The sequence below is a fragment of the Cetorhinus maximus genome, chromosome 3 (genome assembly GCF_964194155.1).
Source record: "Cetorhinus maximus chromosome 3, sCetMax3.hap1.1, whole genome shotgun sequence".
Lineage (NCBI taxonomy): Eukaryota > Metazoa > Chordata > Chondrichthyes > Lamniformes > Cetorhinidae > Cetorhinus > Cetorhinus maximus.
This window is the reverse complement of record NC_135881.1, coordinates 158,082,977-158,102,559: the sequence shown is the minus strand read 5'-3', so window position 1 is coordinate 158,102,559 and position 19,583 is coordinate 158,082,977. Positions and strand designations below refer to the sequence as shown.

The 19,583-nt window shown below is 44.0% G+C and overlaps 1 protein-coding gene across 7 annotated transcripts in view; it reads right to left on the bottom strand.

Annotated features, from left to right (window-relative positions):
* mak (male germ cell-associated kinase) overlaps window positions 1–19,583 on the bottom strand; it is a 229,465-nt gene that overhangs the window by 63,035 nt on the left and 146,847 nt on the right. For all 7 annotated transcript variants that reach the window (XM_078539151.1, XM_078539155.1, XM_078539152.1 and 4 more), the window contains one exon: window positions 6,931–7,118. In XM_078539151.1, the coding sequence (XP_078395277.1) occupies window positions 6,931–7,118 (188 nt within the window). The remainder of the gene's footprint in view (window positions 1–6,930; window positions 7,119–19,583) is intronic.

Sequence of the window (19,583 nt, the reverse complement as noted above, 5' to 3'; positions counted from 1 at the left end):
TCGGTGATCACAGATCAGCTGCACATTGAGAGAATGGAAGTCTTTTCTATTGATAAATCTTACTGGTTGCTGGCAGGGAGCTCTTAAAGCCATGTGTGTGCAGTTGATGAGGCCCTGCGCTTGTGGGAAGCTGGAGATCGCTGCGAATCCCACTGCTCTGGTAGACTGGCTTGCTTCATAAATGATGAACTGGACGCAATTGTATGCCTTATTGAAAAGGACATCGGTGACCTGCCTTATGCACTTATGAGTGAATGACTGTGATATTCCTCAGAGGTCCCCAGGGGTGCCTTGGAACAATAAGCTGGCAAAAAAGTTGAGAGCAGCAGTTACCTTAAGCACGATTGGCATTGGATGGCCTTCCAGTCACTACGGAGTGAGATCCTCACAGAGAATGTGGTAGATATGCTCCACCATATCCCTTGATAAGCGAAGGCATCTGTGGCACTGTCTCTTTCTCATCTCCATGTATGATAGGCAGCTTCTGTAGGCCCTTGGTTGCACCAAACGCCCCTGTGGATGTGGTCCCTCGTCAGCATCTGGGTCTTCCTGGGTCCCCGCTAGCTCTTGTTCCTCAGGGTGATGCTCTTCCTTGAGCTCTGCCATATGGTGATGGGCCTTTCTTCTCTTCACTCACATCAGAGCTATCAAACAAGCAGTGTTACCTGCAGTAAAAACAGGAAATGCTGGAAAAACTCAGCAGGTCTGGCAGCATCTGTGGAGGGAGAAACAGAGTTAACATTTCAAGTCCGTATAAATTGGTGGGGTGGTAAAAAGCAAGGAGGATAGCCTTAGATTACAGGAGGATATAGATGGTCAGATGGGCTGATCAGCGCCAAATGGAATTTAATCCAGATAAGTGTGAGGTGATGCACTTGGGCAGGACAAACAATGCACGGGAATACACGAATGCACTTGTTGTGCATGTCCACTGGTCCCTTAAGGTAGTGGGACAAGTAGATAAGGTGGTTAAGGAGGCATATGGGATACTTGCCTTTATTAGCCGAGGCATAGAATATAAGAGCAGGGAGGTTATGCTGGAACTGTATAAAACGCTGGTTAGGCCACAGCTAGAGTATTGCATGCAGTTCTGGAATCCGCATTATAGGAAGGATGTGATTGCACTAGAGAGGGTGCAGAGGAGATTTACCAGGATGTTGCCTGGGCTGGAGAGTTTTAGTTATGAGGAGAGATTGGATAGACTGGGGTTATTTTCCCTGGAGCAGAGGAGATTGAGGGAGGTCATGATTGAGGTGTATAAAATTATGAGAGGCATAGATAGGGTAGACAGGGAGGAATTTTTCCCCTTGGTGGAGGGATCAATAACCAGGGGACATAGATTTAAGGTAAGGGGCAGGAGGTTTAGAGGGGATGTGAGGAAGAATCTTTTCACCCAGAGGGTGGTGGGAATCTGGAACTCACTGCCTGAAAGGGTGGTAGAGGCAGAAACCCTCATAACATTTAAGAAGTATTTGGATGTGCACTTGCGATGCCATGGCACACAAAGCTATGGGCCCAGTGCTGGAAAATGGGATTAGAATAGTTAGGTACTTGTTTGGCTGGCGCAGACTCAACAGGCTGAAGGGCCTTTTTCTGTGCTGTAGACCTCTATGACTCTATAACTCTTATTCAGTTCTGAAGAGGAGTAATATGAACTCGAAATGTTAGCTCTGTTTCTCTCTCCACAGATGCTGCCAGACCTGATGAGGTTTTCCAGGATTTTCTGTTTTTATTTCAGAATTCCAGCATCTACAGTATTTTGCTTTTATTTTAGCATTACCTGTTGCCTGCATTCTACATTTCTCCTCCTATCTGCAGACAAATAGAATGGAAACATGATAGCACCTTACCCTAGAATGCTCTCCTTCCTTCGACAAGCCAGGAAGCTGGCATCGAGCAATAGGCCTGCCCTCATTCCTGATATGACATACCCAGGCCACCCCTTCCAGCTGGAGCACATCCTGAAGGTTCACAGGTGGCTGAGTATCCCCCTGCAACATGACTGCGCATTCATAAAGACGCTTTGATCAGGGTGAATACAGCCATGTGCTCTTACCCTCAATCAGGCTATTGTCAGCCTGCCTCCTTAAACTTAGACATTAGCCCAGCTTCACTCCAATTTTATGACTGCATGTGTTCTGGCCTGTATGACGTGAATGATCTTGTGAAGCCTTGACTAGAGCTTGTTGCTTATGTATAACAGCTATTGCCTCCTAATTGTTTCCCTCTTTGCATGCCTATCTTACAGGTTTGTGGGTAATCAGATAAAATCAAATGTTTCCCCAAGCTTTAACGGATTCTCGCATGAATGCGCTCCATGAGTTAAGGTGCCAAACTGCTTAAATTGATGTTAGCCATATGTCAGCAGATCTCAGCTGAGTCACGATCTGCATGAATTGATCTGAAAATTATGAGGGTGCCCTTTCAATTGGCCCCAAATTGCAGTTGTTGACTGCACACACCCTCAGACCATTCCCTGAACAATTCTTTTCAAACTTCATTTTTCAACTGCGTCATTCCAGCTCCTATTCAAATTGGCAGTGCTTCAATTCATCTTTGAGATCAGCTTCCAGCCTCCAACTCTTAATGTCCAAGTCTCTCCTAACCTCCTCCATCCTCATCACATCCAAATTTCCCTTCCTCCGATCACTCTCCTGCCTCCCACGTAACCCTGGAGCCAATTGTCATTGTGGTTGATATTCCTGTCCTTCCCCCGCACCCTTTTCTGTTCATGTCCCAATGCCTTAGGTCAACCTGACCCCTCCCCTTCTCGAAGCCACACGTACCGTAGCTTTCAGGGACCCCCTTCTATGAAACCTTCCAATACCCATCCATGACTTATCAGTCCCCACTTTGCAAACATACGAACAAGGAACAGGAGTAGGCCACTCGGCGCCTCGGGCCTGCTCCGCCATTTAATAAGATCATGGCTGATCTGATAGTAGCCTCAAATCTGCATCCCACCTACCCCTGATAACCTGCATCCCACTTACCTCCTTGCTTAGCAAAAATCTTTCCACCTCTACATCCCCTGACCGTGATTGTGCCATCTGCTTCCCAATATCGCCAATCCCCAGGACCAATTTCTGTAGCACACTAGCCACATCCTGCAAAGCATGGGAGAGGCCTTCCCCCTCCTAGGACAGGAACCAAGACATGCGTGCCATGTAGAATCCTCTAGCATGACTTGCTCAGCCCCAGGACTGTCTTCTGATTCTGCACCCGACAGTGTGGCCTCAGCTCCAGGATTGTCTTCTGAATCTGCCCCTGACAGTGTGGCCTCAGTTTCAGGACTGTCTTCTGAGTCTGCCCCTGATAGTGTGGCCTCAGCCCCAGGACTGTCTTACACCTTTGTGCCTTTGACAGCACCACCCCCTACCCTAGTCATGCATCTGTGTTCCAGTCTTCCCTCCCATGCTCCACTCACTCCTCCCAACCCCCAGTCATGCGTCTGTGTTCCAGTCTTCCCTCCTGTGTTCCAGTCTTCCCTCCTGTGCTCTACTACCCCCAGTCATACCCCTGCCTTCCCCCTTTGCCTCCCTTGCTCCACTCACTAGTTCCCCCAGTCACGTCTCTGCCTTCCCCCTCCCTGCTGGTATTGTCTCCCGCACAGCTTCATAGAAGCACTGAGATCTCACAGCAGCACTGTGAAAGGTAGGCGAATCAAGTGTATACGTACCCGAAGTCGTTCGTGAAGTGTAGGTCGCCAGATGCCTGCTACTGATATACAGTTGTGAAACAGATCATTCTAATTATCCTCTGGTGGAACATTTAAATTTGGAGTGAGAATGTGATTCGGGTGTTGCATTCATGAGATGCGAAGGGATGCAAATATGGTTTCTGACGTGGGCCAGCGGGAAACTTGTCCTGCCATAAAAGTCAGGAGAATAAAGGGCAGGAATTTTCAGTCAGCGTGCGGGGGCGGATTGTTGTAATTGTTAACACTGCCTGTCCAACCTTAAGGTTGACGGGCAAGCAAAAAGGCCAAGTGGCCTTCACGTTTTTTAGGAAACCTCATCCACAAGCGGGATGAGGTTTCCTAAAGTTTTTATTAAATAAATACATTTTCCTAAATATCAAAACATGTCCCATCTCATGTGACACATGAGGGGACATGTTTAAATAAATTTTTAAACCATTAATTTATTAATTTTGATATCGATTAAATCTCCCTGAGGCAGCTCTGTGCCTCAGGGAGATTGAAGTGCTCTTTCGCACGCATGTGTGAAAGAGCGCTGGCCTCGACTCTCCCTCCTCCCCCGTCCGCACAGATAGCGCTGAGACCACGTAAAATGGCAACTGCCCCTACTCACTCCCGTTGAGCACACCCACTGCCTGAAAAATTCAGGCCAAAATGACAAACTAATTTCCCGCAACTGGAAACTGACTTCTGCCGTCGCTCCAAGTTTTGCCCCCACCTCGCCACGGGTCCTGCCACTGGTGGAAGTGGAAATACCACCCAAAATTTTTTACATTGCTCAATTTAAAACTTTTCAGTGGTGTTCTAACTGACCAATCCTGGGGAACAGGGGAGAAAAGAAGCGGAACATCTTCAGATATTTATGCGCAATTCCATAAATAGAAAAGAACATATCACCAAGAATTCGCCAAGGCTCCTTCGACAGCACCTTCCAAACCCATGACCACTACCATCTAGAAGGACAAGAGCATCGGATAGATGGGAAAACCACCACCTACAAGTTCCCCTCCAAGGCACTCACCATCCTGACTTGGAAATATATTGCTGTTCCTTCACTGTCGCTGGGTCAAAATCCTGGAAAACTCCCTTCCTAACAGCACTGTGGGTGTGCCCACACCACATGGACCGCAGGAGTTCAAGAAGGCAGCTCACCACCACTTTCTCAAGGGCAACTAGGAATAGGCAACAAATGCTGGCCCAGCCAGCAAAGCCCACATCCCATGAATGAATAAAAAAAAAATCAGAAGGAACTAAAAGAATTTTAAAAAACTGACCAGGAAGGAGTAAGAATGGGAAGGTGTAGAAGTTCAGTAACTTTGATACCTAGGACGAATTGAAGTATGAAGAATATGGGATGTTTAAATTCAAATTTTTTGCAGGCATGGAGAGGTAGATGCACATGGTATTGTATTGATAAATATCTTCACAATAATAAAATGCCCAAGGCACTACATAGGTGAAAACAGTGATGGGAGAGGAGTTATAAGGAAATGAAATGAGTGTCTTGCACCTTTCACGAATTCAGGTCATCCTAAAGCACTTAACAACCAATGAATCTTGAATGATTACAGCACAGAAAGAGGCCATTTAGCCTCTCATGTCTGTGCGGCTCGCTACAAGAGCAACCTAACTAGTCCTACTCGCCTGCCTTTTTCCTGTAGCCCTGAAAATCTTTTCAGATAATTATCCAAATCTTTTTTCAAAACCACAATTGAATCTCCCTTCACCACGCTGACAGGCAATGCATAGCATATCCTAACCATTTGCTGCATTAAAAAACTTTCCTCATGTCATCTTTGTTTGTTTTGCTATTCATCTTAAATCTGTGTCCTCTGGTTCTCGACGCCTCTGTCAATGGGAACAATTTCTTCTTATCTGCTCTGTCTAGATCCCTTGTGATTTTAAACACTTCTATCAAATCTTATCTCAACCTTCCCTTCTCAAAAGAACTCAATCCCAACCTCTCCAATCCATCCATGTAACTGAAGTTCCTAATCCCTGGAACCATTCTTGTGAATCTTCTCTGCACCCTCTCTAACATCTTCATATCTTTCCTAAAGTGTGGACGCAATACTCCTGTTGATTCCAAACCAGTGTTTTATAATTAAAAGGGTTCACCATAACTTCCTTGCTTTTGCACTCTACTTATAAAGCCCAGGATCCCATATGCCTTATTACTGGTTTGTCATCCTTTCCTGCCACCTTCAATGATTTGTGCACATATGCCCTGAGGACCATCTGCTCCTGCACCACCTTTAGAACAGAATCATTTATTTTATATTGCCGCTTCTTGTTCTTTTTACCAAAATGCATTACTTAAAATTTCTTTGCATTAAATTTCATCTGCCAGGTGCCTTGCTCAATCCATTGGCCTATCAATATCCTCATGAAAATCATACTCTTCATGAGACTCATTGGCAGCAGCAGACCTGGGTGCAGACCGAGTTCAGCGAATGAGGAGTTAAAGCGGGGAAGGTGCCTCGAGCAAAACCATTAACAGCAAAAACATTTGCAAAACAGCTTTTGTGGCATTGTCAGAGCTAGGGAAGGAGCTAATTAGTGAGTGTTTCTTGTTAATAGCCTAGAAAGTAAAGGCAAGGCAACTCAACCTCATGGAACATCCTGTGGCACGTGGGAGATCCTGGATACTTCTTGTGGTCTGGGCGACCATACGTGCAAGAGGTGTTGTCAGCTGGCATAACTCAAGTTATCAGAGCTTGAGGTGAGGCTGGAGTTACCACGGTGCATTCTAGTACAAGATAAGGAATGTTGATTTTCACTACATTGGTGAGTTAACTGTCTAGAGAGCCAATCTGTTCTAATTATGCTCAATTATAGTATATTTAAGTCTCATTATGTCAGTTTGCATATGAGTGGACATTCCTATTAACCTCCATTAAGAGGTTTGCGAGTAAAACCAAAAATATAGAACATTAGTAAAGTTAGCACTGAACTGCTTATTAACTCAAAACATCAGCCCAAGTTTTGAACCTGAATTTGGTATTTTAAATATTCCTACTATTGAATATGTAGATACCGGTCTTATGATCCAAAATTTATTCCTTCACCAGAATTATGTGATCCTTTAAAGTCATATAACATTATCAGTATTTCTACATATTGGTATCTATCATTTCCTTAAAACAAAATTGTATTAAAAATGGCCCTTTGTGACGCATTTCCAAAAATGTGCCAATCTCTCAAAATGAAAAGAATAATAATTGGCTTACCTCTTAAGAGAATCATCATTGGATTTCTCCTTCATTGCTACTATACTAGGTTTCTTTGCGTAGGACACTCCAAAGTCAGAATTACCAAAATCATCCCAATCATGCATAGTTCTCAGTGCAGTTTGACCCCAGCGCCGTCTGCCACTTTTGAAGCCTATAGCATTATTCTCACTTCCTGTTGTTGGCTTCTGCATTTCAATTTTTTTTAAAGAAAGAAAAAAAGTTACCTTAATAGCCACAAGCAAACTATTTACTGCTTCCACATCATAGCGCTGGGTAATGAATCATATTTGCTGACTTAGGAGGGAAGAAAGGAAATAATGTTGGCAGCTACTCCTGTGCTAGTTTATGGTCAATTTTTCAGCAGCCTCAAGATCCAAAACAATCAGGAGGTTATTCATTGGAACTGAATTAAACTTTGTAGCATATAATTCACAAGTTAACACAAGTTACTAATAGAGTGACTCAGTATGAATATTAAGTCCTGAAATTTATGGAAATGCCACACTCGTCAACAAAAATTCTGTGGAATGGAACTCCTTTCAACCTTCAGCCTGAGTCATAGATCCACCCCAAATTGTGGGGATAGAGTCATTACCATCATAGGAGTGGGCAGCTTGCATTATGAGTTGTCCACTTGACTATTGCAGGAAAATCAGTGTGGCATTCTGTGGGCCTGGTAACAGATAAAAGGCTGTCAAAAAATTTTAAACATTCTTCAGGGGAAAATAGGCATTTTCAGAGGAAAATAGGCATTTTCAGAAAGATAATTCTCAATGAAGCTTAAGATCTTTACTAGGCCCATAGCAACTCTCAGCTGGCCTGGGCTCAAGGAGAGGATAATAAGCTATGTAATATAAACTACCTTAATCTTTGTAACCTGAATTTGCTTTATGTCAACTCAAGTACATTTTGGCTACCACTCGGGGTCCAAATCTATTTATTTAATTATCTATTTTTTATTATTTATACCATCTTATTTATTTATACTATCTATTTTCTCTTCTCTTGACCTCTTCTAACATATCTCCTTCTCTTCATGTCACCCATTCATGTCCCCTTTCATTTTTTCCCAATCGGGTACTTTGTTCCCACCAAAATTCCTAGCCCAAACCTTCAGCCTTCCTGCTATCTGGCCACTGTCCCACTGTCACTCTCTGGAGCATGCTAGAATATTTAAAACAATTGGTTCAAATCACACAGAATATAAAGTGCAAAAACAGGCAATTCGACCGAACTCATGCTCCAATTGCGTCTCCTCCCATCTTTCCTCATCTACCTCCATCAGCATAACCCTCTAATTCCTTCTCCCTTCAGAATAGCTCAGAACCATAATGCTGCTGAGGAACTGTAACCACTGGTAAATGCACCTTCTAAAAAATAGGAGGCGCTGCCATTGATCATTTGGGTCAGCAGTGCTTCACCTCACTCTCTTTTAGCCTTACAGGAGAAATGGGCATATAATACATGAGAGAAGGCTCAAATGGGTAGTGGTATCATGGAGGATTGAGCAATGGAAGCAGCTGGATTGCAGAGCAGAAGGAAGTCAGCCATTGCGAGATGGGCACTCATGGTGGAGATGATTAGAGATGGAAATGTGCCTATTGTGCCTTCTACTCTACCCTGTCCAACGGCACACTGAACACTGAGTTGCATCGGGAAGCCTACGCACTGAAAAGGCTTCTGCTCTCCAAGGCTAGCTCTCATGACCTCTCACAGATGCATACACTTAGCCAAGGAGGCCTTCTCCCTCACCATCACTGGGCTAAGAAAAGTAGCAAAGTTCCAAAGAAACCCCATCACACCTTACAACGCACCATCCACCAGCACAGATACAGGCACCTCGGTGGATCTTTTGCACATGTTCAGAGAAGATGGCACTGGGTGAGTGGCACAGCACATGTACAGGAGGAGATGCCAGAGACAGAGGCAGCTGTGGGCCGTCCCCTCAGAGGAAGGAGGACAGATAGCCCTGTTAAGCTGAGCACAGTTATGCGCCTCAAGGCCACTGGAAAGGAGGCGCTACCTAGACCAGCAACAGCAGATGTGCTCCCACATGTGGGAGTTCCCTGAGACAGTGTGGGTCATGGGCACAGAATGGAGGAATCCATAAAGCTCATGTGTTCCACAATGGCTCAGGGCTTAAAGGCATGGGCTCCTCCATTGAGAGAGTGGCCAACCTCATGGAGAGCCATATGGATGCAACACTTGGAGTCCATGCTGGAAATGTGCACTGGTATGCAATGATGTATAAGAACATAAGAAATAGGAGCAGGAGTAGACCACACAGCCCATTGAGCTTGCTCCACCATTTAATATGATCATGGATAATCTTGGGATTAACTCCATTTTTTCACCTCCTCCTTATTTACCTGAGAGACCAAAAATCTGTCTAACCCAGCCTTAAATGTATTCAACGATGGAACATTCACAACCCTCTGGGGTAGAGAATTCCAAAGATTCACAATCATTTGAGTGAAGTAATTTCTCCTCATCTCAGCCCTAAATCTGCTAAATGATCAGCCCCTTACTCTGAGACTATGCCCCAACCTTTTAGATTCCCTGACCAATGGAAACAATCTCTCAGCATCTACCCTATCAAGCCTCTTCAGAATTTTGTAGGTTTCAACAAGGTTGCCTTTCACTCTTCTAAACTCCAGAAAATATAATCCCAATTTACTCAGCCTTTCATCATCGGATGGTACCAATTTAGTGAATCTTCACTGCACTGCTTCCAACGCGAGTATATCCTTTTACAAATGTGGAGAACTAAACTTCGCACAGTACTCCAGATGTAGTCTCACCAAAAACCCTGTACAGCTGTAGCAAGACTTCTTTATTCTTGTACTCCAATCCCCTGATATTTAGATTAGATTCAAGTTGCACCCTAGCTAGTGCTCCCTTCCAACGTTTGGAGGGCCAACCAAGGCTGAGGATGTCACTGAGGAAGATGAGGGTACCACCCCTTACAGGGCACCATTATCACCTTTGGCCTCCTTGGCCTCTATGACAGAGAGAGCATCTTGGCAACAGGGCTCAGTGCGGAAGGCTGACCCTGCATTATTTCAGGTGCAGCAGTCACTGGAGATGCCTACATGATGAGGATGACCGCCATATATATCATAACTGCAAGCTGAGGTAAGTGAACAGGCTGCCTTCAACTCTTATGAGGCCACAAGCGAGCACAGCATAGAAATGGCCAAGAGCAGAGCACTGAGTGGGTCACTGGGGTGTCTTTTTACAGTAACTTTACACTGTTTTCCTTTATGAGCACCATGTAAATACTGACACTTGAAGCCAGGCACACGAGACTCCATTTATTGATGACAGGACAAGAAAAGAGTTGTGACCAGATGTTATAGAATTGATTTTCCAGGCAACTTTTCTTGGTGGACACATTTAACATTATTTGCAAGACAGCAGCAGCAACTACACGTGTACCTCAAACTCTATAACTAATGAAGAACTCTCTCCTAGAGGCTCCCCGCGCTGCTAACTCATTGGTTTACACAGATCTTTTGATGTGACAACACAGGGCTATTCTTAAAGCTACAGCCCTACATTTATCCAAACTATAATTACTACATTCCTCTCCCTTTAACTTTTCTGTACATTTTGTATTTACAAGGATATTTATCTCATGACATGACAATATTTACACAGATCATGAAATTACAAGTTCAGTCTTTCAAGTGATTTCCTGATCCTGTGGAACGTTGTAGCTCTACGATTTCCGATTCTTTTGTAGGAAACACTTTGTTGGGAACTGCATTAACATCAGGTACCTCATTAGGCACATGCAGTTCAGTGTCTTCTACTCTGACAGAGATATCGGGCATGTCTGTCCTTGGTTGAGCAACTTCAACAGGAACCAGAGGCTTAACAATGGTTACAGATGGAACACCATTTTGCTGGCATATCTCCCCTTTTCTTAAATGGTCCACAAGCTTATGGGTGATATGGTCCTCCGCTTCCATGTGGCACGGCAATGGTCCAGTCACAGAGCTTACTTTACCAGGTAAATCACTTTGGTACTCCACAGAAATGCTTTACACATACTGCTTCTCTGACAGTAAATTGTCATTTACAACTATGAAATCATGAGTCATTATTTGGTTCCCTTGACTTCTCTCTACCTTCCCCTCCAAATTGGGAAGTATCAGGCTTAGTCTTGTCGGAAGACGACGCCTCATCAGTAATTCTGTATCCTCTTTCTACGTGTTTTCTTCTTTCTACCACATGATTTAGTCTTGGCTTTCTTTTTGACTTCACTGTTGGTCAAACTTCTCTCAGGTGAAATCTCAGCTTGTCTCAGTTCAGTAATTGAGCTACCATGACTTCATTATCTACTCACATCTTGGAAAGTTCTATGACTTTTGCTTTTAAAGCCCATCGAGTCTGTGCCTCTTTAGTTTCATTTAGTTGATTCTTTAGCTCTTCTGTCTCCTTCTTTTATCTGTTGGCTTCCTCCTGGAAACTTGAACATTGCTGCATCTTCTCTGCCAACTGGTTCTTCAATTTGTTCAGAGATGTTAAATTCTTCCTGTTTCTCTTTGTAATTTTTCAGAGGCACAAACTTTGACCTGAGGGATCCTTGTAGTCTTTCAACAGGTTTTCCTTTTCTTTGCAAAGCTCACTCATTTCACCTTGAATTCAGTAATTCTGTAATTCAGCAGTGTCCTTGGGTTTCTTCTGCTGTTCTTCCATGTCATTGTTTAAGACAGTCTTCATTTCTTCAGGTTGCTGAATGCTTACACACTCCTTTATCATCCTGTTGCCGTCCTTGGAATCTCCAGGCTCTTTCTGAAGTACCTTGCTTTGTTCCTTTTTCAACTCAGGAATTCTTACAGCTTCCTTTTGAAATCTCTCTGGCCAATCAAGGTTAATTTCCTTCAACCAATTTCGACCTAGAAGGCTTGGTCCTCTGCCTTCTAATACCATCAAAGGTAGGCGTGCTGTTGGGTGTCAGTGATGAACAGTTACTCTAGTGATACCTTTTATCTGGATTTCTTCGCCTTTGTATATTTTCAACTTGGCAAATATTTGTTCCAAATTTAATTTTTGATCACCTTTATTTAAATATCTGAAAGTGTGTTCTCCTATTATAGTGGTAGAAGCACCCGTGTCTACTTCCATTTTTAAGGATTTACCATTCGCTTGCACTGTGACAATAATTGGCTCTTCATGTTGAATGTCAGAATTGGTTGTTTCTAGCTCTTCTACACTGTATACTTCATTGGACTTCGATTGTTGTCTGGAAACCTGTTTAAATCTCGCTTTGCAATGTTTCATTATGTGTCCACTTCTGTGACAAAAATAACACTCTACTTTTTAAAATTGCCAATTGTTGGGAGTATGATTGTTTCCACGTCAATAAAAATTAGTTTTCAACTTTGCTGCTAAGCTGTTTTCTCTAAATTTTTGGTTAGCAGGGGCTGTTTCTGGCTTTGTGGTGGAGTCCTGGTTTTTCACACCACTTTTGGCTGACTGTTCCCACCCAACTAGGAGAACAGCACCATTTTGCACCCCTTGAATCGCTTGTGAATCCCTTATGGCGCTTTCCATCGCAAGCGCTATTTCTAACTCTTTCTTAAAATCAAGATTCACTGCAGCCAGCAATCTGCCCTGAATAGCATCCTCCTGCATGCTACATACCAAATGATCCCTGAGCATGTCATTCAGGGTTTCCCCGAAAGTTGTTTCAATAGGTAGCAATGGTCTGTCCTGAGGCTCTATTCTGTGCATTGGACCTGAACCTCTGCATTGTGACTAAGGGTTTGGGTTGAAAATGTCCCTTAACGAGGTCGACTAATTCACTGAAAGTCTTCGAATCTGGGGCACTGGATGGCGTCAAGCTTTGAATTAAACTGTTGGTCTTGCTCCCACAAACACTCAGGAGAATCGTTCTCTTTTTCTCCTCCCCCGTGATTTCATTGGCTTGAAAGAAGAACGCAAGGCATTCTATATACTCAGACCAGTCATCTGTGGCTGGTTCAAAGGGATCAATTCTGCCAAACTGCAGCATCTTGGATGAGTATATCTTCCTTTCTTATTAATGAACTTAGATACTCACAATCGCTGGGTGAGGTACAGCACTGTATCTGATTTATCCTCATCGCCATTTTGTTATACAGTTGATTTTCCAGGCAACTTTATTTACAAGACAGCAGCAGCAACTACATGCGGACATCAAACTCTACAACTAAGGAAGAACTCTCTCCTAGAGGTTCCCCGTGCTGCTAACTCATTGGTTTACGCAGACGTGATTTTACAACACAGGGTTATTCTTAAAGCTACAGTCCTACGTTTATCCAAACTATAATTACTGCAGATGGTGAAGATGATCAAGGGTTCCTCAACAGTTCCCCAATGGTGACAGCAAAATCTCTAGGCAGATGTGTATTCTTCATTGGTGATAAGAGTTTAACATGATCCAGGCTGTGTGCTCAATAGAAGTGTCAGCACAGACATCTCAAGGTGAGTTCCATACCATGTTGTTCATCCTGGGTCAGAGGGGCTCAGTTGAAATGTTCCTGAATCTGATGATCGCTAACATTCATTGCATCCTGATGAGACCTTTGTGCCATGTGCTACGCCCTCCCTGTGAAATAGGAACATCTCAGTGTTCTGCATCCTTCCCCTCTACCTCCTCTCCTTCTTCAACTTACACTTCCTCCTTCTCCTCTTCTAATGAGATGTGTCCTTCCAAATCTAGACCCCCTGGTTGTCTACAGGAATACAGGGGAAGATCAAACAGAAAAAGAAAGTGTACGATAGGCACAAAGAACTAAACACTGCAGATAGCCTAGACAAATATAGGAAGTACAGGGATGAAGTAAAAAAGGAAATAAGGAAATCAAAGAGAGGGCATGAAAAAGGATTAGCAAGTAAAGTTAAAGATAACCCAAAGACGTTTTACCAATACATTAATGCTCAAAGGTTAGCTAAGGAAAAAGTGGGACCTATCAGAGATGAAGATGGAAACTTGTGTGTAGATGCAGAGGCTGTGGGAAGGGTTTTGAATGAATATTTGTCTCCGTGTTTACAAAGGAAAGGGAGGATGTAGATATAGTAGTCCAGGAGGAACACTGCGAGATATTGGACGGGATAGTCATAAAGAGAGAGGAAGTACTCAAAGGGTTGAAATCCTTGAAAGTTGATAAGTCACCAGGGCCAGATGGATTGTTTCTGAGGCTGCTGAAGGAAGTCAGGGAGGAGATAGTAGATCCTCTGAGGATGATTTTCCAATCTTCACTAGATACAGGGGAGTTACTGGAGGACTGGAGAAATGCAAACATAGTTCCATTGTTTAAAAAGGGATCAAAGGAAATGCCAAACAATTATAGGCCAGTTAGTCTTACATCGGTGGTGAGCAAATTAGTAGAATCAATCCTGAGAGATAGGATTAACTGTCATGTGGAAAGGCATGGACTAGTCAGGGATGGTCAGCATGGATTTGTTAAAGGAAGGTCTTGCCTCACAAATTTGATTGAATTCTTTGAGGAAGTGACAAGAAGGGTTGATGAAGGTAGTGCAGTGGATGTTGTGTACATGGATTTTAACAAGGCATTTCACAAGGTCCCACATGGCAGATTGGTCAGGAAAGTAAAAGCCCATGGGATTCAGGGTAATGTGGCAAACTGGATAAAAGGTTGGCTTTGTAACAGGAAACAAAGGGTAATGGTCGATGGATGCCCTTGCGAATGGAAAGTTGTCTCAAGTGGTGTTCCACAGGGCTCGGTGTTGGGACCCTTGCCTGTTTGTGATATATATTAATGATTTGGACATGAACATGGAGGGGCACGATTGGGAAATTTGCAGATGACACAAAGATTGGCTGAGTAGTGGATAGTGTAGAGGATAGCCATAATCTCCAAAATGATATAGAAGGGTTGGTGGAGTGGGCGGTAAAGTGGCAGATGGATTTTAACATAGAGAAGTGTGAGGTCATACATTTAGGGAGGTCAAACAGTTACAGGGATTACACAATAAATGGGAATATACTAAGAGGGGTAGATGAAGTGAGAGATCTTGGCGTACAAGTACACAGGTCCCTGAAGGCAGCAGTTCAAGTAGACAAGGTTGTAAAGAAGGCATATGGAATGCTCTCCTTCATTGGCAGAGGTATAGAATATAAAAGTGAGGATATAATGTTGGAATTGTATAAAACACTGGTGAGGCCACAACTAGAGTATTGTGTGCAGTTCTGGTCACCACATTATAGGAAGGATGTAATAGCTCTGGAGAGAGTGCAGAGGTGGTTTACAAGAATGTTGCCAGGGTTCGAAAAGTGTAGTGACGAGGAGAGATTGGATAGGTTGGGGTTATTTTCCTTAGAACAAAGAAGGTTGAGAAGTGATTTGATTGAGGTGTACAAAGTTATGAGGGGAACAGATAGGAGTGGACAGGATAAAATTGTTTCCCTTGGTGGAGAATTCTAGAACCAGGGGACATAGATTCAAGATAAGTGGCAGAAGGTGTAGGGGGGACATGAGGAAGAACGTTTTTACACAGAGGGTAGTGGGTGTCTGGAATTCGCTGCCCAAGTTGGTGGTAGAGGCAGAAACTCTAAACTCTTTTAAAAGGTACTTGGATCTGCACCTTAAGTGCTGTAAGCTGCAGGGCTATGGGCCAGGTGCAGGAAGGTGGGATTAGAAAGGGCACCTGGGTGTCCTCAGGCTGGCATGGACAAGATGGGCTGAATGGCCTCCTTCTGTGCTGTAACTTTTCTATGGTTCTATGCACTCGCTATCCTCAAGGTCCACACCTCTATGGAGGACCATGTTATGGAGTGTTTAGCAGAGCACCACAATGAGTGAGCCCCTTGCAGCAGTGTATTGCATTGCACCACCCAATTAGTCCAGGCACTGGAATGCATCTTCAGATGCCTGATGGCCTGCTCAGTGGTGGTTCTGGTGAGCAGATGGCTTTGGTATCACCTCTGAGCCTTTGTCTGGCATTTCGTAGTGGGGTGAGCAGCACCTCTTCAAGGGATATTCCTTGTCCCCTAGAATGTATCCATGGATTTTGGGGTGTGGTGTGAAGAGTTGTGGCAGCCTAGACTGCCGAAGGATGAAGGAGTCATAGCAGCTGCAAGGAAAGCGAGTCCATCTTGTTGTTGTCTAAGGCCATCTGAAGGTGGAGGAAGTGGAAGCTTTTCTTGTTGATGGATCTGAATGGGTGGTCACTTGATGCCTTGATGGCCCCATGGGTGCAATTGATGATGCCTTGCACCTGGGGTAATCCACCGATGATGGCGAAATCCTCTGTCCTCCATGGTTGTGAGGCTCCATCTGTCGTGAAATGAATGCACTGTACAGCTCAAGCAAAGAGGGTATCAGTGACTTGAGGGATGCAGTGGTTTGCCACTTAGGTCCACATCTGATCCTTGTTAGGAACTAAGTGCAAAGAAATTTAGCTCACAGTGACTTTGGTAGCTACTGGCAGGACAATGCTGCAAGGTGTGAGACCTTCAGTGACGAGAACACAGATGTCTGTGACCATCTGCCCAGAGAGTCGCAGTCTCCTGTGACACTGGTTCTCGATCATCTCCAGGTAGTTCCATTTTCAGCATTAGGTTCTATGCTGAGGGTATGGCATCTGTATCCTTGTTTCCCCTTGTCCCTCTCCCCTCGCTTCCTATGCCTGGGGCTCCTTCCTTCCTGCAGAGGTTGTTGCTCATCACCACTGGACTCAAAACCTGAGAGTCATGCCCCTATTTCCAGTTTTCCTTCTATTTAGGTGGCCCTCAAATTAGAGCTTGGCAGCCTTTCACTTTGCTCTTAAGTTCCTGGGATGCCAGAGGGTGGCAGACCTCAGCACTGCCCGAGTAATTACTGCCCACTCCCCTTTGTTCCGTTCGGTCTTTTATGGGCCACAGATAGTTACCTGGGGCTGTTCCCTTTGTTTGCCACAGGGTGATGTTATGCATCAAGTGCATGATCCATTGCTGCTGACTAATTTACTGAGAAGAAGGAGCCAACTTGTGGCAACACATGGCAACTAGGCCCTAGACTGAACTGAAGGGGACCTCAGAGGACCTTGGCTGCCAGAGGTGCAATATGAAGGTGTACTGGCATGTGGACATGCTCTGGCATCCGTCAACCAGGTCCCAGCTTTGAGTCAGATAGTACTCAGTGGCTTTTGAGTCCAGCTTAGGAGAGTCAAAGGCAATGGGTGGAGTTCTATAGGTGATAGGTTAGGGATTCTATCCTGACAAGCAGGCAGTAAATGGCTACCCAAGAAACAAAAGGTAAAGATTCTCCGGTTTGGAAGTTGGAACATCAGAACTATGTGTCCTGACATGCATGAAGACTTGCAGTGAACAGATACAGTAATTCATTGCTTAATGTCATCGTAACGTTCCTGAAAAGTGCAACTTTAAGCAAAACGATGTTAAATGAATCAGATTTTCCCATTACAGCCAATGTACAAGCTGTGGTTAGGTTCTGTAGGACCTTTCTTGTCAGAAAAAAAAACACATTAAAACATATGCCCTGCAGGTTGAAATGCTGTACATTCCTAAATTCCTTTAACTGTAAATGAAATAACTTTTAAAATAAAATAAATTTAAAAATATAAAAGAACTGGCAGAGGCATTTCTGTTTTCAGCAGCTCAAATGAAACAGATTATCTTTTAGTGTGAAGGGAGAGCAAAAAAGTGGCTACTGAAAGTATTTGCAATTTATATAATGCAAAGTGTGCAGGATGAGATAGAGGTAAGAAGGAAAAAAAGGGAATAAGGTGTGAAGAAACACTGCGTGACATCTACTTCAGTGTTGCCAGTTGCCCCTAATGGGCAGCAAAATTTCTTTGTGGGGACAGGGGTGGGGGAAGAGGTTGTGCAGAAAGGAATGTGTTAGTTGACAGTCTTGTGAGATGTTTAGAGAAAATGCCTGTCATGGGGAATAGTTTATATGTGGTGCATAAGATGTGAGAGGTGTAGTTTTTAAAAATTAATTCTTGGCATGCGGACATCAGTGGCAAGTTCAGCTTTTATTGCCCATGTCTAATTACGCTTGAGAAGGTGGTGGTGAACCACCTTCTTGAACCGCTGCAATCCATGCTCTGTAGGTACATCTACAGTGCTGTTAAGGAGGGTGTTCCAGGATTTTGACTCAGTGACAGTGAAGGATTGGCGATATATTTCCAAGTCAAGTTGGTGTGTGACTTAGAGGGGAAATCGGAGGTGGTGATGCTTCCAGGAGGTCAAAATTGCCAGTTTAGAAGGTGCGGTCAAAGGACCTTGGTGAGTTGCTGTCGTGGATATTGTAGATTGTGCACACTGTGCCAATGGTGGAGGGAGTGAATGTTTAAAATAGTGGATGAGGCACCAATCAAGCAGGCTGCTTTGCCCTGGATGGTCTTGAACTTCTTAAGCATTGTTGCAATCAATCAGGCAAGTGGGTAGTACTTCATCACACTCCTGACTTATGCCTTGCAAATGTCTTTGGGGAGTCTGGAGGTGAATCACTTGCTGCAGAATTCCCAACCTCTGACCCGCTTTGTAGCCACAGTATTTATACGGCTGTGTTAGGATCTCTGGCCAAACCCTGGGTTGCGGGGTTAGGGACCAATACCATTCTCATTAAAGTAGACAAGGCAAGAGATTTAAGACACCTGCTAATAGAATAAAGCTACAAGATTCCAATTGTTTTGAACAAACAAAAATAAACTTTACTATACAAGCTCAGAAAGATAAAACAATGTCTATCTTACGCTCTAGCACTTAGGGTAAGTATGAGGTCCATGTGCCGAATGCGACCAAAACAGATTCCATAGATTTCTCAACAACCCACGCAGTCGTTAGTGACACCGAGTTAACCAATCTCACTGAAACTTTGACTTTTACATGAGGGTTTCCAATCTTCACCTTCAAAGATCTTGCCTTAGAATTCTCTCCAAAGGCTGCTTCAACTCTGATGGCTTCAACGATGGCCAACCTTGCAGGGTCTCAATCTCGCCTTCCAAGATTCAGTTTCCCTGGATTCCTGACAAGCACAATTTCAGATCTTTGGCCATACCAAGCATAACACCACTGCTCTAAGGGTACCTTTTCTCCCAACTCCCACAGCATGAAGTCACCAACCTTCGGCTGCCTTCTTTGATCTTCAGGGCTTCTTCTGAGCCCTCGACAATTACCAGGGCTTCTCCCGAGCTCACTTCACTGAAAGTCTGCTCCTTCCAGCTCTTTCTTTGACTTGGAGCCTGTTTCTCTGCTCCTTTCTTTTTCTTAACTTAACTGGAACCTGTTTCTGTCCTCTGTCTTTGTCCCCTACCTGGGACTTCCTCTTGGGACCTCTCCTTTGTCCTTCTCTCTCTGGGACACTCTCTTTGGATTAAAACTGACTCACTAACTAAAACTGATTCCCCAAGAGCTTTTTATTTTTCTTTTCCCACCTATTTCTATTATTTTTAAATTTATTTCCATCCATTGTTTTATCTCCACCTTTTATCCTATTTCGACCCCTTCCCCCCACCCCACCCCCACTAGGGCTGTCTGTCACTTGCACGTGCTTTCTACCCTTAATGTCATCATTAGCACATTCCTCAGCTAATATCACAACCATCAACACCCCTTTGTCCTTTTGTCTATAACATCTTTGGCAATCTCTTCTTTGCCTCCACCTATCACCGGCCCTCTATCCAGCTCT